This window comes from Callionymus lyra, chromosome 2 (assembly GCF_982586985.1).
Source record: "Callionymus lyra chromosome 2, fCalLyr1.hap1.1, whole genome shotgun sequence".
NCBI lineage: Eukaryota > Metazoa > Chordata > Actinopteri > Syngnathiformes > Callionymidae > Callionymus > Callionymus lyra.
In genome coordinates, this window is record NC_141819.1 from 27,859,621 (window position 1) to 27,879,743 (window position 20,123).

At 41.1% G+C, this 20,123-nt stretch overlaps 2 protein-coding genes across 2 annotated transcripts; one reads left to right on the plus strand and one right to left on the minus strand.

Moving 5' to 3' along the window:
- Positions 1-7,542: 7,542 nt before the first annotated feature.
- Positions 7,543-15,116, plus strand: ube3a (ubiquitin protein ligase E3A). The gene is made up of 11 exons (XM_087784435.1): positions 7,543-7,752; positions 8,302-8,347; positions 8,830-9,116; positions 9,174-10,345; positions 11,294-11,438; positions 11,567-11,772; positions 11,935-12,099; positions 12,180-12,335; positions 12,398-12,471; positions 12,547-12,690; positions 13,798-15,116. Coding segments are annotated over exons 2-11 (2,472 nt in total). The 5' UTR covers positions 7,543-7,752; positions 8,302-8,345; the 3' UTR covers positions 13,919-15,116.
- Positions 15,117-16,066: 950 nt separating this feature from the next.
- On the minus strand, positions 16,067-18,680 carry cnga3a (cyclic nucleotide gated channel subunit alpha 3a). Its single transcript, XM_087784436.1, has 5 exons — positions 18,638-18,680; positions 18,058-18,261; positions 17,843-17,944; positions 17,660-17,766; positions 16,067-17,596 (listed from the first exon to the last, which is right to left on the minus strand). Exons 1-5 carry the CDS (start codon positions 18,661-18,663, stop codon positions 16,200-16,202), a joined length of 1,836 nt encoding a protein of 611 aa, XP_087640562.1. The 5' UTR covers positions 18,664-18,680; the 3' UTR covers positions 16,067-16,199.
- Positions 18,681-20,123: the final 1,443 nt, after the last annotated feature.

Here is a 20,123-nt window from a genome sequence, read left to right on the forward strand (position 1 = left end):
ACAAGGGATACCACAAACATTTTTTTTTTCCAGGCATTCGGGTCAACTCGACCCTGACATAACACAAGGGTTAAATGTTTTATCAGCCATTTAAAACTAACCACAACTCCTCGTAGGTTTGTTGTGTCTATAGTCCCGTAGTACAGACGTGTTAAACTCAAACACAAAAAGGGCCAAAACAAAATGTACATTTACCAAACTTTCTATACCAGTAAATATTAGTTGGATTGAAATATTGTTCTTTAGTCCTGGAGGCTCAATATATCTTAATTTTCTCTGTGTTTGTCCTCTATCAAACAAGCAAGAAAAACATATTTTCCTATTGATAGTCCTAATCCCTTTTACTTTTCTTATCTTAAACACATATCAACATGACATATCTACTTTGATTTGAGCCAACCATCCGACAGGCCACATAAAATGACTTGGCGGGCTTGATTTGTCCCCCAGGCCATGAGTTTAAAACTAGTGCCTTGGCACTTCTGCAGTAAGGCCCCCGGACACAGACCAGATTTATGTGTGGAAAGGGTGTCGCAAACTTACTATTAGTAAGTTATAAAATAACTTTGGTGAGTAAATTTGAGAAAAATCTCAGCTCTTTCTAGAAAATAAGTGGTTGGTTTTAGAGAAGGTTCCTAACTGTGACTGGTGCGATGACAAGGGAGGCCTGAGCCTCGTTTAACCAGCTAAACATGGTGAAAACATGTCTCTTGAAATACAAATGTATCTTCATATTTGACATGGAAACAAACCCGATTTGTTCCCTTAATGTTGGACTTTGAAATGAATGATTTATACTTGTTGGAAACTCTAGTTTAACTCGTAAACTTAAGAGACACATTTTTGAGGAGACACGCACTCGAAATCCTGCCCATAGGAAAAATGTTTTTCTCATCTCTTGTTCATTCTCATCTTTTGAGATCAATTTTTGATTCTCATATTCATATCATCCTGTGATCATTTGCCTCTGAATTACTTCTAAGGGACCCTTAGGAGTAAGACATAAGTTAAAAAGAGAGAAGACACTAGTAAGACAAAGGAGGTTAAATTGAGAAAAATCCCCTTGTTCTACATTATGTCTGATAACCTTTGAATGAGAATTAAATTTAAAAAAATAAGATGAATCTGAGACGTTTATGAGACAAATCTGAGAAGTAAGAACATTAAAAGAGATCTTACAAAATCTCATCCTGAGCTGAAATACGAGAACAAATTAAGTATTAATCCAATTTAAAAATGTATTATCTTTAGTAATTAGAAATGACTGTAAAAACAATACTAAAAATGGAAAAGTTGAAACGTTATAGTATTTAATCAATTAATAACCACACTGTACTTCATATTTATTTATTTTTTCTTTTATTTGAACTTGAATTCCCATCCATACAAATGAGAAACCTATAAATTGGTCACTAGTGTCATACTAGTGCAAATCTAGTATAGTGCATGTGTCTAGTAAATAAATGTGAACCGTTTGAATCATGGCGTTGAACTAACTTTTATTTTGAAAAAAATAAACTGCTCTGGCCCTACATTTGTTGAAAAGGGCTTTCTTGAGCTCATATTGAGATTAATTTGAGAGCTGGCACTCCTCTAATGTTTCATTTTGCTGATACATTAGAAAAGAGAAACTGTAAGAGAATCTGAGAACTCAGCTACTGCTAGTGGGAGACGGTGTTTCTGACTGAGATATAACTGAGATCAAATTGAGAAATATTCGAAGGTGGCACATTATGTCTCATTTTTATTTCATTTGAGATCAGGAAAAGAGAATTTGTGAGACTTAATTCTCAGGAGAGACATTGAGAAGAATGAGAAAACCACTTTTGTCTCAACTAGTGCTAGAGATTGTGACATGAATGAGATCTCATCTTCAATTTTACTCTGCTATGGATGCATAAACCAATAAAACATAAACTTCTATTCGAGTCCACACAAGGACACCTGGTCTTAAGCTGTTGTTACACATTCACAGACAAAAACATTTTTTCAGAAGTTAAAGAGTTGAAAAGTTCCTCCTTTGTGAAAGAAAGTTCTTCCTGTCATTTCTACCGGAGTGCAGGCTTCCTTCAATGAGATGTGAGTGGCGACTGGTGAGAGATCTTGATATTTAATCAGCATTAATTCTCTCCGAGCTCACACTGGTGCACAGAGGTGAGAGCTGAGAGAGATGGATGGTCGCTGGCCCGGTGCTGCTGCAGTTTGTCTTTGCCTGGTGTGCATACACAGCAGATGAGTCCGGGCGAGCGGGGGAGGCGAGGGAGGAGAGGGTGTGGGGGGGTGTATTATTAATGTTTTCTCTTACAGTAGGATGAGGGAACACGACTCTGCTGATGCTTTAACGGCCAAATTACTGACCGCCGGTGCACTTGTGAAGGAGCTGCTCCGGGTCGGAGATAATGATGACTCTCTCTCCATCAGCAGCTTTTTCTTGCACGCCCTGAGAAAGGCTGCAGTTGTGCAAGCCTGCAAAGATTCCACATCCTCGCAGATGCACAAGTGAGATCACAGGACTTGTACGTGGAAATATTATTTCTGATCCCATAATATGATGTGTGTATTGCCACAGCTGCATTTCTACTACACAAAAAATGTGCCTTTATTTATTCTTTGTGACACTTCTATAGCAAGTTAACTTGTTTAAAAGTAAGTAAGTAAGTAAGTAATATTTATTTATATAGCGCTTTTCGAGACCAGGGTCACAAAGCGCTTAGACAATCAAAACAATACTCAAAAAAGTACATACTTTAAAGATCAAGATAATACTGAGAACAACACAGGAGTTCGAGAAATTCAAGGAAAAGCCTGAACAAATAGAAACGTCTTAAGGTGTTTCTTAAAGGAGTCAGTAGATCCATCAAGCGCAAAGAGAGAGGAAGATCGTTCCAAAGCTTAGGAGCAACAGCCTGAAAAGATTTCTCTCCTCTGGTCCTGAGCCGTGTGCGTGGAACCATCAGTAGATTCTGATCCACAGACCTCAGAGCCCGAGCTGGGGTGTAAGGCTGGATCAGATCACTGATGTAAGGAGGAGTCTGACCATGAATAGCTCTGAAAGTAAGAACCAGAATTTTAAAGTTGATCCTGAAAGAAACTGGAAGCCAGTGAAGAGTTTTAAGGATCGGAGAAATGTGAGTTCTCCTACTTGAGCGGGTCAGAATTCTCGCTGCAAAAGTAGAAATATACATTATTTTTGCTTAAGTCTAGTTTGTTGACAAGTCCAGCGTTGCCTTTCCAGGGTGTCCCATTATCTACCCAGTACACGCTTAAACAAAAAGATGAGCGAGTTGAATTGAATTGCGTGACAGAACTTATTGATCGCCAATGATCCATTACTGTGGATCCAGTGGCTGCTGGTAGGAAGTGAGGTTACAAGTTCACACCCCGCCAACACCGTTCACCCTCAAACTGACCTGAGAATAAATCCTGATGAAGGTAAGGATTTTATATGGAATAGAGTTGCATTTCTCAACTGTAGCCATTAGAACAGAGACTATGCCGTGAAGGCTCGTCTGATCTTGCACACTCTCTTAGGGCGAGCTGCAGGGAAGATCGTAAAGGAGACTGCCGCCCCGTGCTGTTTCTACCGAACTGGCTAAGTGGTAGGTCTTCTGGTTGTCCTTGAAGGCCCAGCTGTTGCGCTCATCATCCAGTACGGCATAGGTCTCCAGACTTCGAGTTCCATGCTTGAGACCTACTTTCCCAACCTTGAGAAGGACCCGCTAACCATGAGGTGGCCTTCCTATGTACAGCACATCTCCTTTCAGGTGATGACTGGGTTGAATCTGGGATAACCTTGTCTGCTCTCTGGCAGCTTGATATGCGTCTCTCACTGACGTTGTGCAGTGCAAAGAGATGGAGACTGTTACATTCTTTACAGCGCATCCTCAGGTCACACTCGACTGAACGATGCCCTCTTCCAGAGAATGGGCAGAACCTCTTTGAGGACTGGGTAGGTTCAGCTCTGCACTATCTGTCTCAACCATCAGCAAAGAGGTTTCCCTGGGTAGTCTAACGTCCCGCTTAGTATCCTTGCCCCTAGAATAATGTTCCCTTCTGTTGTTGCGGCTATTTTCCGGCAGGTCTGTCTGAACCTGAAGCTCTTACTCCAGCCAGTCTGCAAAGTCAAGTAGATTTTGGATTTGTTGGGTGCATGAACCTTCTAAAAGTGGGTCATGGCTCATGTGACAGCTTTGCCAGCAGACAAGCTATATGTGAGCCACAGTCAAGTTCCACATGGCCATTGTGCCCAAGCTGTCCCAACATGCTCACTGATGACCGGACCGTAACCACTGATTATGTTGGGGCCATCCATCAGCTCAACAATTCGTTAGAGGGCCAATTGTTGGGGCTGTCCATACTTCTGGTTCAACGCTACCATGGTGTCCGTGTAAGGCTGCTGCGAGTTGCAGTAGGAGACGGCGATGAGCAGGGCTTCCTCACGCTTCAAGCTATCTGTCAAGATCTGGTACTTGAAACGCTCAGTGGCGTCTTGGGGAAGAATGTTCTCCAGGGCAATCTTCATCCTAGCAAACTCCCCCGGGCTGGCGTGAAGGAAGTCTGGGATTGATGGGGTAGGTCCCCGTAAAGTTCGCTCTTGGCCCCAGAGTGGGCTGTAAGTTGGCTGTCTGGGGTGGCGATCACCTGCATAGAGCTGTCTTTCGGGAAAATATGTGGTGTGGGCGTTATATCTCGTCTCTGGTGAAGTATGTCTTCTGACTGAATGTCCAAGTGGTGCATCTGGAAATGCCTGTCGCTCACCCCTGAAAGCCAGGGCTGACATCCTGTGTAGTTGGAGTAGGAGGTGTGGTGGTCTCTGAATAGTGAGCTGTCATCATACCGATGATGTGGCCTATGATGCTCCCTTTTTGCTCCAACTTCCTCCTTCTGGGCTCTGAGCTCGTTGTTCTGGACTCTGAGCTGTGACATTATTTGCAGCAGATGCTCTTTTTCCTCTCTGAAAATTACACACTCATCTTCCCACCTCTGCCTAGGTGGGGGTGACTTCTCTCCTTTTAAGCACTGCATGATGCTGCTGAGTTCCTGGCTGACTGGGGATCCAGAACGAGAACTTACTACTAACTACTGCTGTCATCCTCTGCTTCGTCTTGATAGCTTGGACGGGTGAGACAGTCCTTGGTGGAGTAACCTTTCCTGTGATATCTGGAAATATGTGGTCTTTGAGGTATACGGGGAGGGATGAGTTCCTTTTAAGTGGGTTCAGACATCTTCCTGCTTTAGATATTCTATCCGACTCGAAGGACCACATGTGAGAAGGAGGGTTCTCTCTCTCTAAACTATTTGCTAATTCTAAGGATGAATATCTGCAGCAGGGTGATTGGTTTCTCTGGAGGTCTCATTCGGGACATTGTTTTTCCAGCACAAGGCAAAACAGATGATAGATTCATAAAACAAGAAGAAAGCAATAAAAAGAAAGTGAAAGATGACACAATCTAAATCTAAATCTAAAGATAAAGAACATAGATAAAAGAAAAATAACAAAGACAAAAGATACAAAGATTAACATAGAATATAATCATCTTTTCACTCCACTCCTGCCCCCAAACTCAGAATTAAACTGTCTAATATCACAAGGAATGAATGAGTCCCTGAGTCTATTAGTGTTGCATCATGGGAGGAGCATTCGTGCTCCATCTGCTTCTCTGCTCACTGATGACAGTGTTCAGAGGATGACTATCATCATCCATGATGGACAGTAGTTTCTCCAGTGATCTCCTCTCAGCAACTGTCACCAGTGAGTCCAGCTTCATGCCAACCACAGAGCCAGCCACAGACTTTTCCTCATATTTGACGTGTAAAAGACTCATGAAGAAAAGCTATTTGTTTCCTATAAGCCAGGTGTCATTGAATGCAACACGATTTTTTCTCTCTCAGTTTTTGCCACGTAGACTTAATTCAAACAAATTTAACAACTTTCTAAAAAAAAGTTACATTTTTTGTACGTCAAATTGCAGATTTTCTTTGTGGCACAAAGTTGTCTTAAACATGCGAAAGGGGAACACAAAAACAGTTATGAAATGAGTATGTTTAGCCTAAACTAGAGACCATAGACCTGGGCAAAGGGGCAGCACCTGTATTTATATTGAAAATCTTATTTCAATTATAATATATATAATGTAAAAATGCTTCCATTTTGATGGTTTACTTGACAGAATTGTTCCACAAAATACGTTTAAAAAAAATGTCATTGTGTATATTGTTGCTCTGAAAAATGTATTTGTTCTCCTCCAATTTAATCTAATTTATCTATTGTAAAATTCAGTATGTCCTTGACATTTTCCTCTATTTTTGAATCCTTCTGAAAGTGGACGGTGTGTGGTTCTCTCTCTGAGAAGGACGAGCTCTGAGAGTAAAACTGCAAACACTTTGCACTGAGAAAGATCCATCTGTCTTCTTGGTTGAGAAACCAGCGTGCAGTCTGCTGCAACATGTTGGACAAGAAATAGAATCTTCTCAGCAACACAACAGGACGAGGAAACATGTATTAGGCTGTTTCCTCCCCACTGCTGCTCCCTGCACCGCCCAACGGCTCCTCCTACACTCATAACTCAAGCAAACATGTGAGGGTTTAGGATCTCAGCAGACATTGTTCAACTCAGACCAGACCAGGAATCTTCAGTCGAGAACACTTTTTATGAGGGCCCAGAAATCCTCATAATTCCACATCACTATCCGGTGCTCTGCTGCAACTATAGCGGAAGATTTTCTTATTAATCTTCTGTTATAATCAGACAATTACTTTCACTTATTGGCAAACCATCTTGTATATGTTTTTATCTCGCATAAAGCAAAGGCAGGCTTTTGATTCATATTGTCAACAGGGTTTATCATTCCTTCTTTATTCTTCTTTTTTTTTTAAGGAAAAATTGTTTTTTTTTGTACATTTAAGATTTATTTGCTTGGTTTATAATAATTTCAATTGCTAGTACGTTGTAAACAGGATAATTTCATACATTGAGAATTAAATGACGATTTAAAAAATATACTTTAAACTCATCTGAAAACAATCTAACACAAGTAGTTTGAGTTGAAATAGTTCTGCAGGTATTATTATTATTTTAACTGTAAGCGTACAGATGGTTGGATTCAATTGTTTGTTCTTGTTTGTGCTCGGTTTTTTTGCGCCTGCAGAGCCCTCGTGTGTTCACATTAGAAACTGCACGTCCTCTTTTTCTGCCACAGCGTTCACATTATATGTCACATATGACACATTACGTTGACATATAAAAATATCCAAACTCGGACACATTATTCACCTGAAGTGATTGATTTTAATCGTGAACTATTCCCAATCACACGTTTACCCCAAAACGATGGAAATATAAAATATACTAAGAAAATATTTCTCGGAAAAATGTAAAAAAAATCAAACTTTGTATTGGCCTTCTAAAAAAAGCTAATTATGCTAAAAAATATATACGATTTGTATTTACTTAAAAATATTTTTTTTTTTATTTCACCAACGTGACGTCACAGCCGCACTTGGATGGGAGGAGCCACCGCGCTGCATGACGGGATACCCAGAGTGCTTGTTTACAAGATGACGGCAAAAGTGACTCTGCATTGATTCAGAAATAACTAACTTTTAATTATAAGCCTTATTCGCACATGTTTGTGATAGTGTCGCGTTTTAGGTTCGTGTCGTTTCAATAACAGAGGCGGAAGTTGACGAGGCTGCATGTTTTCTGAGCTGCTGTCAGTCTCTTTCATTTTGCAGTGTCACTGACACACAAGGTTGGTGTCTGACAGCTCGTGTGGGAGCAGAACTCTCACTTTTTTTCACAGGAATATATCCTAAAGGCAAACCTGAGGATGGGATATTGATCCGTATCCTTGAAATGTTTTAATTATATGTGTGGGGTGAGATAGACTCACCAAAATGTATATTTCTTACTGCCTCTGCTTTGTTTCTTTAATCTGTGATAAAAATAAGAACGTTTTCTGTCATATTGTTAAAGCCCTCTTTCTAGATCTATAGTTTTTCATTTACATTTATGGTCAGATGGCAAAGATTTAGATAAAAACATGTTATTTAACATTATCATTTGTAGAAATCACTTCGTCAAAACACTTCAAATAATATCTACATTAGATATAAATAATGGTTCTACTAAGATAAGATTACAAGTCTTTATTATGACAAAATGAGTCTTCAATTGATAAAATTGTATCTGCTTTATGCTTTTAATGTTTGTTTCAGTTTAATAGTTTTTCATATTTTATAATGCCTGTTTAAAATGGCTGAATGTTTCCTTTTAACAATTTTGGGTCAATATCTTGCAGAGATCCGTCCACTGTGCCCCCCAGACATTTGTAAATCCTTCCGAATGTAAGTCACTATTTATGTTGCTATGTTCTCACTAGGGGTGTTGAAAGATATCGAAATGGCGATATATTGCAATGTTCTTTTCCACTATATTGCGTCAGTATTAGACAGCTCTGTGTCAATTATATATATATAAATATATATATATGTGTGTGTGTGTATATTTATTATTATAATAATTGTCATTAATCTTTTTTTGGTTGTTTTGTTTATGGTTTGTAGTTAAACAATGTGTATGTAAATTAAAAAGAAAATGTCTTTTTATTTTTTTTACAAATACGAGTTATCATAATATATTTTAGCGTTGCCCCCTGCATTGTGATACGTATCGAGATGTTTGCTTATACCTAGACCTAGTTCTCATTGAATATAAAATAAATGATTGTTGTAATGATGGTTTTTTTTTTTAACTATTCTCGTCAATTACAAAGACACGTTTTACAGATTTTTTTTTCAGTGACACTGAGTTTTTTTTCTTCCCTCAGGAACAGAACAACTGCCAAACATCTGATAGAGCGCTACTTTCGGCAGTTGACTGAGGGCTGTGGAAATGGCGACTGCAGGAATGAGTTTTGTGCCTCAAGTCCAGGTTTTGAGTCTTTGGACAAAAACGCTGCGGCTGCCAAAGCGCTGGAGCTGTTTAAGAATAATGCCAAACTGTGCGACCCATCCAAGAGAGACGGTGGTTCCCCCGACGCCGACGCCGACGCTGACGACTGCACCAAGCTGGACAGTATGACCAGCAGCGCAGAGCTGCTAGATGACTTCTCAGGTAATTGTTCAACACCTGTCTCCTTTTTACTTGTCTGAATTTGTTTTTTCTTGTCAGACGTTCATCACCTCAACGAGAAGATCGTCGATACGATCCTGAGTGACTGCGAACAGAAAGGAGACTACTCTCCTCTCATTCGCGTCATTGGCAGGATTTTCTCCAACACCGGCTCCCTCATGAACAGTTTCAGAAAGGACGAGAAATCTCAAAAAACAAGCACAAATGATGAAGACAAAGGGAAGACTTCCGACCTGCCGGGTACGTCCTGTGAATCGGCTTCGGGAGACGGTGAGAAGTGCGATCCCTGCGACGTGACGCTCGACATCCAAGCAGTCAGGAGATTTTACGACAGACTTTTTGAGCTCAACGAGCTGGAAGAGGCTCTTGTCAACGCCCTCTTCTTCCTCACGCCAAGCATGAACCTCGACCTGCTCTACCTTGACATGTACGAGACCAACCCTGACTACTTAAACATCTTCGTCATCATCATGGAAAACAGGAACCTTCACAGTCCGGAGTACCTGGAGAGCGCTTTACCGAACTTCTGCAAGGTGATGAGTCTGCTGCCAGTGGCCGGGCTAGCTAGACTGGCGCGACTGTGGTCCTGCTACGATCTCCCACACCTGCGACGCATGATGGAGACCTTTCAGCAGCTCATCACCTTCACCGTCGTGTGCAACGAGTACGACTCAGACAACCTGGTGAACGACGACGAGGCGGTGGTGGCCGCCACCGAGTGCTTGAAAGTCGTCTTCTACGCCAGCATCCTGGGAGGCGACGTGGACGTGAACCACAACGAGGACGACGACGAGTACGTCCAGTCGGATGTGCTGAGCCTCCATGAGCTCCTGGGGGAGGAGCGCCTCTACAAGAAGACGCCACACGTCGACAGTCTGGGTAAGGAGCTCGGGGTCCGAGCCAACGACAGCAGGAAGCCTCTGATCCCCTTCGAGGATTTTGTCAACGAATCGCTGAACGACGTGGTGGAGATGGACAAGGACTTCACTTTTTTCAAAGTGGACGCAGAGACCAAGTTCTCCTTCCAGACCTGCCCCTTCATCTTGAACGTGGTAACCAAGAGCCAAGGACTCTACTACGACAACAGGATCCGGATGTACAGCGAGCGGCGCCTGACGGCCGCCTACAGCATGGTGCAGGGGCAAGAACCGAACCCGTATCTGAAGTTGAAAGTGCGTCGAGACCACGTCATCGATGACGCCCTCGTCAGAGTGAGTCACTGAGTCGGATCTTAAATCACTGGATTTATTTACTGTTTCTTTAAGTTGTATTGTAAAAGTCATTATTATTATTAATATTTATGAAAAAAGTATTTATTTAAATAACATTCAAATATTTAGAAGCCCATTTAAGTAACAACAAAAAATATGTAGACGTTAACTTCTACTACTCAAATTTTTTTCTTTCTCATAAAATCTAAATATCACTTAAAAAATCAGAGTAAATGCATGGTCATAATAAATTATACTTAAAAGTATTTATTTCTTGACATATTTCATTGTTATTTGTTAAGTATTTAATTCTTTATTTATTACAGTACATAATGTTTATTTTCTATTCATGAAGGTAGCAAAAAGACTAAACACATTTTCAGGTGATAATGATGTGAAATATTCAGGACACCGATATAAATATTCAATCTTTTTCAAGTAATGTTCTAATATTATTTTTTCGTTTGTAAAAATAAATACATTTTATAATACGCCAGTTCAGTTACACTACTAGGTAAATGTGACTTCTGCACCTCAACTATGGTAGACTGGGTGTTACTCTGCTGTATGTCACCACACCATTTTCGGTCACAGTACACAGGTAAAGGATGTTTGTATACTTAAAGTACACAGTATAAGTATGTATGTTACACTGCATCTGACTTTCAGTATTTAAAATAAATAGAAAAGTTGTGTTCAATGGAATACTGTAGTTATGACTTAAATTGTCCTTTAATTTTTGAGATTCTTAAACTACAAACTGTTAATGAAATTGTACGTCTATATTCTGACACATTGTTGTACTATAGTATTTTGGCCCAGGTATCATGATACGAGGTCTGTGCGAGGGATTCGTTTGTCCTTGAATGAAATATTTTCCTGATTTTTCTTAACCATGATGAAGGTTTCAGGTCAACCTCCTATAATAGTCCCTTTCTCCTGTTCCAGCTGGAGATGATCTCCATGGAGAATCCTTCTGACCTGAAGAAGCAGCTCTTCGTTGAGTTTGAGGGCGAGCAGGGCGTCGACGAGGGAGGCGTTTCGAAGGAGTTCTTCCAGTTGGTCCTGGAGGAAATATTTAACCCCGACATAGGTGAGACATGCTTGAGTTTAGGAAGCCCCTTTTAACCTCTAATTCAATGGAGTCAACAAGATGTTTGTCATCTTCACTGTGACTTGAGAATGAAATTGTTTCATATTTATTGTTTGTTCTCTCAACAGGCATGTTTACGTACGACGAGGAGACCAACATCTTCTGGTTCAACTCGTCCTCCCTGGAGAATGAAGACCAGTACACGCTGGTGGGCATCGTTCTGGGACTGGCCATCTACAACAACTGCATCCTGGACGTGCACTTCCCCATGGTGGTCTATAGGAAACTGATGGGGAAGAAAGGGACCCACCTGGACCTGTCAGACTCTCACCCGGTACAGTAGACTCTTCCGTTAATGCAGTGAAAGATGTTGAATGTCCAGTTGTTCTGTCAGGCAGCTGAGGTGTGCGTGCGGTTTTACTTGTTTTGACTGGTACATTTGGATTTTTGGGGGGAGATTGTGGAGCAGGCTCACTGGGATCTGTTTGTTCTGCAGGCTTTATACCAGAGTCTGAAGGAGCTGCTGGGATACTCTGGAGATGTGCAGGAGGACATGATGCTGACCTTCCAGATCTCACACACCGACCTTTTCGGGAGCCCGATATTGTACGACCTGAAGGAGGAAGGTGAAAGCATCCCGGTCACGAGGGAGAACAGACAGGTGAAGCATTTCTCCCACCACTGTAGATGCTCTTGAGAAAGTTGCCTAACATTAGTTTGTGTCCCGTCTGTTCTGAGAAGGAGTTTGTGGATCTGTATGCTGACTACATCCTCAACAAGAGTGTGGATCGACAGTTCAGAGCCTTCAAAAAGGGTTTCTTGATGGTCACCAGCGAGTCCCCGATGAGGTACTTGTTCCGACCAGAGGAACTGGAGCTGCTCATCTGTGGCAGCAGGGTGAGCCACAAACCTTTAGAGGGATCTCTTGTGTGCAGAAGCTAACACTCATGAGTCCACAGAACCTCGACTTCGAAGCGTTGGAAAAAGCCACGGACTATGATGGAGGCTACAGCAAAGACACACAGATCATCAAGTGGGTTTAAGAGGGTTGTTTGTCAAGAGCATCTTGAAGCTTCACCTTCAGTTATTATGTTTCTTTTTTTTCCAGAGATTTCTGGGAGACGATTCATTCTTTCGGAGAAGAGCAGAAGAGACTTTTTCTTCAGTTCACCACCGGCACAGACCGAGCGCCGGTCGGTGGGCTGGGCAAATTAAAAATGATCATCGCCAAAAATGGACCCGACACAGACAGGTAGGTCTCATTTCTTTAAGGTTTATTTTACTTAGTAAGAGATGTTGTCGCTAGCTGTTCTATTTTGTTTCATAGGCTCATGTTTCTTGTCATCCCTCAAAAAATACGATATCATAGCTTCATAGTATCATAGTATCCACAGACATAAGTGGTTTTCTAGCAACTGATTTACTTGCAGAAAACTTTAAAGAACGGTATCCAAAGTTACACTGGATTGGTTCCCAAGTGTGAAGCAGCTGAAATGAAATTCAAATTCTCTGAATCCATGAAGCGTGTTTACTGGCAAGAATCTGGCGATACAATGCTTGTCACGATTCTGTAGGAACAAGAATAGATTTGTAGTATTGCTTGGCATGCCACAATTAACAGACCACATGACTCTTGACAAAACCATAACTGCTTTTATACAGTCGACTGTATCCTCTCATCCTTGGTCATCACCGGTATCGAAGGATTTAATTGTTCCTTAAGCTGAGTAGGATGTAATGATTGCTGCCATCTAGCTGCAACAATATGTATTGAAACACAAACATCCAAACTGTGAACATTAACATGTTAATTAAAGAACAAGCTTCACCAACACACACTTGTTACATTAGTTAAAATCGAATAGTTGTTATTTTATACACTCTACTATTTTTAATTGAAAATAAATACATAGAAATCAACACATAGCCGTTGAATATTGATTGTAAAAAAATATATTTAAGTGAATTAATATTAGAAAAAAGGGGGCGTGTCTTTGGTCAGAGTGTGGGATGCTGCCCATAAATAACTGATCTGTTGTGGTGAAATGTGAGCTGAGCAAAAAGGCAAATATTTCGATGAATAATTTAGACTATTATAGAGCCGAAGCTCCTCCAGGATGTGACGAGTCTCCTGGATGCTGGTGTCGTGTTCAGGGCATATATACGACCAGTAGGAGAACAAGGGGAGACACTGAAGGGACTGTGTCTCTCAACTGGCTTGTAAGACGAGATGAGGGACATCATACATAAAACGAGCGGCGACTAGCTAGTTTTATTGCAGCTACTGTGTAGTAGGGGAAGAAGCAGCCTCCTCAACTGCACTTCCTTCTCAGTCTCCCATCATCTGTGTGTCTCTCAGGTTGCCCACGTCTCACACCTGCTTCAACGCGCTGCTACTTCCTGAGTACTCGTCCAAAGATAAGATGAAGGAAAGACTCCTCAAAGCCATCACCTACGCCAAAGGATTCGGAATGCTTTAAGTCCGAGAAGAAAGGGAGTATGAAGTGGAGAAATCCTAAATGCTGCAGTATCTCAGTGCCTCAACAACATCCACCAGCCAAACATTTGTTGATGTTTATGCAAACCACCTGGATTTGAACATTTTTCTTTTTAACATGTTTGTTTTTCAATGTGTGCGACTGTGAAAGTGCTCTTACTAAACAAAAGCACATTTATTGGTGAGATTTCCAGATGCCGAGTCGGCGGTCGTGCTGTAGGAAGTTCCACGATGTCTTCTTACAAACCACATGATGTGAAATAAATGAGATTTGAATTAAGTAGTTTCTAGAAAAACAGGCGAGATCATATGTTGTCACCTCCTCTGGTATCGGTTAACTGCCCTCATGACCTCCTTTCAGTATATTAAAGTACATGGTTGAGTATGTGGGAGCTCTTATAACTTCATGAACCATCATTTATTCAACGATCACATCTTCAAATATCGCTGTAGTTTTGAGCTCGTCTGACGAATGCATGCCGGTTGTGTGACGCATTTTAGGTTTCTTACTCGCTAAAACAGCATTTGTTAACTCGTGATTTTTCCTTTTCTGATAATGACGGGGTTTCGCCACATTTTGGGTCTCTTTTCAGAACCTCTCTAGTGCTCAGACGAGTCTATGTATTAATGTAACCCTCCCAAATGACATGACGTCAAACTCTTTTATTTAATATTTGTTTTCATGCCTTGCAGTCGAACTGTGCAATCTTAGTTACGGTGGTTTGAGAAACAGTTAACCATATTGTCAACAGTTGCTTTGTGAAACAGTTGGGCCAGCTGTTTCAAAAGCTGGTACTAGCTTCACATTTTTAAATAGCACTTCTTGCTTCTAGTGTTCCTCTTGTTACTTACTAATCGACAAAAGTGCCAGTGGAGGTCTACGGTAACAGCTGGAATTGGCAACACTCCCTCTTTTTTTCGCTGCTCTGGTCTAAACCAAATCACAAATGGATGAACTAAACACCTCTCAGGTGTAGAGAGACCTTTAACAAAAGATTCTATTGATGGTTTGCTCAAGAGTGGAACTCACTTTCAACCATGAATGTGAAGGACTTGTTTTATCGCCACTAAATCGTGTGCTGTGGAGAGTTTTGATCGTCACAGATCTGCCAATCGAAGATATGTTTGATGGTTTTTCACGATTCATGTTTCTCAGGAAATAAAGAACTGTGATGAAAAGGGATCCTTTATTTCTCTTGTCTGGATCTGGAGCATACATGCGACCTTACAGTTTTTGTGTGGATTGACATCTCATCTTCTCCCTCAGACATTAAATGTCTGTCGAAACTGTAGTGGTTTAGAAATATATTCAAAGGGTAAATTTAAGAAAACAGGTTCAGCTTGTTTCGATTATTAAATTAGCATCTAACCGTCAAGCTGTTTTTGAACCAGGCAATTAATGTTTTTTATGTGGCAGAGTGTGTGTGTGTGTATGTGACTCATCTGTCTTCAGCCAGCCCCAAGTGGACACTCTAGGAACTGCAGCTTTTTGCACTTGATCTATAAAGCGTTCTTATATAAGATGCTCCCCTTTTGTCATACTCTAGTGCAGAACTAGCTGTTAATGCTGGTGTGTATTTTATGAGTTGAAGACCACCTAATTATTTTACTCGCAGAGCTTTACTCTATATCAAATATATTTACACACAGTCACACGCTGATAGGCGAACATCTCACCATCAGGGTTAAGTGTCTTCCTCAGGGACACAATCGCATCGCAAGCTGGGATTGAACCCACAACTTCTTAGACCACAAGCCGATCACCCTAAAACCAAGGTACCAGCTGACCTTCATTATTGAGCTCATTTTTATAAATATATTAAAATAGTAACCATGTCTTTGTGCCCAGGTTGGATCAGTCACTTAATCAATGACAAAACAGGAGGGTCACTGATTTACACACTTTAATAGTAATTCAAAAGTGCAGATATACAACTCAAAGTATATGTCGGGGAACCTTCAGTTCATGAGTATGTGGAATTGAACTTGTGGGGTTGAAACTTAAAATATACAACTAGGAAGTGAAAACCAGGAGGAAAATATTTTACAACTCAACTGATGCCTTTTGGCCTGGATGTGGCTTTGGAATGGATCATAGCAAACGCACAATCCGCATGAAATATACATCCAGTAAACACAATTTTGACACGTAAAGATGATGAACAGATGTATAAATTGGTAAAAACACATGCCTTTAAAAAGTCTTGCTGTTTGTCTAAAGAAAAGTTCTCAAATGTCCATAAAGTCCTGGCGTGTCTCCGACATCACTGCACTTTCTTGTCCTTGTCCGCCACCACCTCGGTCAAGTCCTGGGGTTTGATGGCCGTCACTTTGGCCTCCATCTCGGTCACCCGCTTCTTTATCCGGGTCTGGCCGGAGATGAACTGGGCCATCAGCTGGGCGAACTTGCCCTGCATGTCATCCAGGTTAGTTTGGAGTTTGGTGATCTTCTCTTCCATGTCTTTGGGGTCAGCGCCAGCGTTGGCGACCGCCTCGTCGATCAGGTTGTCCTTCATCAGGATGGCTTTGCCCTTCTCCTCCAAGGCCTTCTTGGCATCTGGGTACTCGGTGAGCGCCTCCATCAGGTCATCTTTGGACAGGGCGAAGAGATCTGAGTAGCCCACACTCCTGATGTTAGCTGTTCTCCTGTTGCCAGCTTTACTGCCTTTGATACCCAGAATACTGATTTCTCCAAAGTAGGCGCCATCGCTGAGAACCACGAACTGAGTGACGCCATCGTCGGCCACCACAGCCAGCTTACCTTCCTTGATGATGTACATCTCCCTGCCGATGTCTCCCTTCTTGCAGATGTAGTCACCAGGACTGAAGACTTGAGGTTGGAGCTTCAGCACCAGCTCGATAAGCAAGCCGGCCTCACAGTCCTGGAAGATCCGAACTTTCTTTAACGTGTCCAGATGGACGTTGATGGCGATCTCTGCCTTCAACTTGTCTGGCAGGTTCTTCAAGACTTCTTTCTCGTCGCAGGTCTTCTTCTCGGTCCACAGGTAGTCGAACCACTTGATGACTCTGGCCTCCAGGTCTTTGGTGACCTTTCGGAACTGCATGTATTGTTTAATCGAGTCAATCTTGGCCTGGAACTCTGCACGGGAGGCGTTCATGTTGGAGATCATGGCACCAACGTTACCGACGATACTAGCAAAGATCAGCACGCCCGTCAGGAAGTCCGCGATGACAAACAAGAACTCCACATCTCTGACCGGCGCGGGCGTTTCTCCGATGGTAGTCAGGGTCAGTGTGGACCAGTACAGGGAGTAGATGTACTTCCTGGCCAGGCGGCCGTGTTCCGGATGGCTGATATTGGGATACACCCAAGTGTCGGTTCCGAAGCCGATGGTTTTAGAGATGGCGAAGAACATGCAGGCGTTCCAGTGGATAATGACCAAGATGTACAGCACGAGGTTACTGATGCGGAAGATGTTGGGAAAGCTCGTTCTGGTTTCAGTCCTCTCGAAGAACTCAAACAGACGGGAAATTTTGCACAGTCGGTTAAATCTGAGCTCCGGGTTGTTGTAGCCGAACTTCAGAAACAGAATATCAGTGGGGATCATGGAGATCATGTCATATTTGAACTGGGATGTGGTTTTGTATTTGGTTCGTAGTTTCTTGGAGTCCTTCACCAACAGGCCCTGCTCCAGGTAACCTGCGGGAGAGAAACGGTCAGGACTAGCTCTTTATTTATCTCCATAAAAGTCTTTGAGCAGACCTGTTCTGGATCTGACAAACGTGTCTGTGTAGTAGATGAAGTCGGCGGTGTAGTCCAAGACGATCCAGAGTTTAGTGTAGCTATCCTGGAGCTCATTGAAACAAGACCTGCAGAGAGAACGTCAGACGTTTCACTCCAGATGAGATTCCCTTAAAAAAACCATAAGAGATCTTTGAATTGTACCTCGTAACAATCATCATCAGGTTGTAAAAGACTGGTGCTGCAATAACGGTCAGCCACTTGTAGTACTGGTCTGCAGCCGGATCCATTATCCAAATCTCTTTCCTGGAAACACACATCCTTAATTTCTATTTGTTTATTACAATATGTAACAATTAAAATCTGAACCATAAAGTCAATCTGTTTTTCTCAGTCCTAGCTCTACACCACATACTTACGGTGGCTCCTCTTTCTTCTTGTCGTCCTTCTTGTCGTCCTTTTTGTCATCCTTCTTATCGTCTTTTTTATCATCCTTCTTTTCGTCTTTTTTATCATCCTTCTTGTCGTCTTCTTTTTTATCATCCTTCTTATCATCCTTGTTGTCTTTCTTCTCCTCTTTCTTCTCTTCTTTTTTAATCTCGTCCTTTTTGTCCTCTTTTTTGCTACAGGTGGCAAGTTTTGGTTTATACCTTTGTTTTGTTGTTTTTTTTAACAATAATGGGAAACTATTACTATCCGTTTTAGGTTTTGTAGGATTCTCAAAGACATTAATGCAAGTCACATCACTGTCCAGAGGGTGGCGCTAAAGCCATAGCTTTCTAATTAAGGAGCCTCAGTATTTGTCTCACGTGGATTTTATTGGCACCAGTGGACGTTGTGATCTGCACTAATAGTCTTGAGAAGTCTACAGGAGGAGCTACTACAGCTACTTTGCATGTCCTAAAGATCTCAGTATAAGCTACATATAATAAAAGAAAACTAATCTATTAAGACCTAAATTAACTGGTTAACTATTTGGGAAGCACCACAACCACTTACCTGTCTGTGTTGTTGCAGTTATTCATGTTAAAAGTAGCCAGTGGCCACTGACTAGTATCATTCGAGGAGGAACAGAGGACAAAGTCAAGATGACGGCCCCCCTCTTATATCGTCCTGAATTCCACTACTTACTTTCTTTTATGGGTGGTGTCGGTCTGGCCCTGGCCGTGGCTCTCTCGACTGTCCATCTCTTTGAGCTCAGGGCCCCTGAAACGTTCCAAGAAGGAGTCGTGTCTCTCCTCCTCGGGGTTGGTTCTGCTGGAGGCCCAGTTATGCAGCATGAAGAAGACGTAAGAGAGCCTAAAGGGTTAACATCAAGAAGGGAAAGAAAGAGCAAGGTGACACCCATCTAGACTACAGGTATTATCATCAAACACTTCCTACAGAAGAATGTTTACCTGGCCATGGCTCCGGCGCCTGACATCGGATTTCTGTGGGATAGTGAAGAGTGGCCTTCAGAGCGAAAGTGTGATCTGCAGTGCAGAGATTAATTGAACAATTGATTGATTGATATCTCTTTTATTTTTCCCTCATTGGGGAAATTTAAATTGCTCCAGCAGAAAAGGTTCAACATATAAAGAGTAATAAAAAAAGAGCAGTGATAAATTATAAAGAAAATAATAATAAATAATGTTAAATATATCAACAAGAATTAAGAGTAAAAGTTGCTTTATGTTTTTGATATATGACCTCTTATGTAAACGTAGGTGGTGTTCAGTGCCAGAGGACGCAACATAAGTGGATATTATTTACGAGCATAGTGTTGCATCAATATTATATCAACTCAATGTTTTATATGTCTTTGTATTTGCACTTTTCATGAACACATAAAATGTATCAAGGTATCATGTAGTATATTAGGCGGATTAGAAGAAGAATACATGATGAATTGAGACATTGTTTGATTCAATAAAAATCCTAAATCTAGGTTGCAATGTTACTCTTCAGTGAAAGACAAACAAATGTTTTGTGTAGTTATAATTGTCATTTAAGTGAGTGAATTTGAACTTGTTCTCCTTTTTTGTTAGCATACATAGTTTACATGATATTAACAGTTGTAATTTCTTCTCATATTTTTTTAGCGGTTTACTTACTAAAATTAATTTTATAATGTATTTTCATTTTTTAGCAAAGTTTTTGTTCTTTGGCATGAATACCTGTGCTGCAGATGCTAACATTGCGACGTATACCCTCCTAACTTGGTTGTTAAAATAACCTCAATTTAAAGAATAAATGCAATATTTCCATTTTAAATTCTAATAAAAACATAACTATTAGTTCATTTTATTAATTTTTCTATTAGCTGTTTTTAATCGCCTTTGTAACAAACATGAAAGTGAAAGAACAATTTTAAAAAGGGCTTAAATCCTTTAGCAAACATAGTGAACATTATCAAGGTATAATATGACTTTAATCTTTCACTTTTATTTCACTGACATGTCCATCTCTATTTCAGGAAAAAAAACTGCGCTAGTTGTGTTAGCTT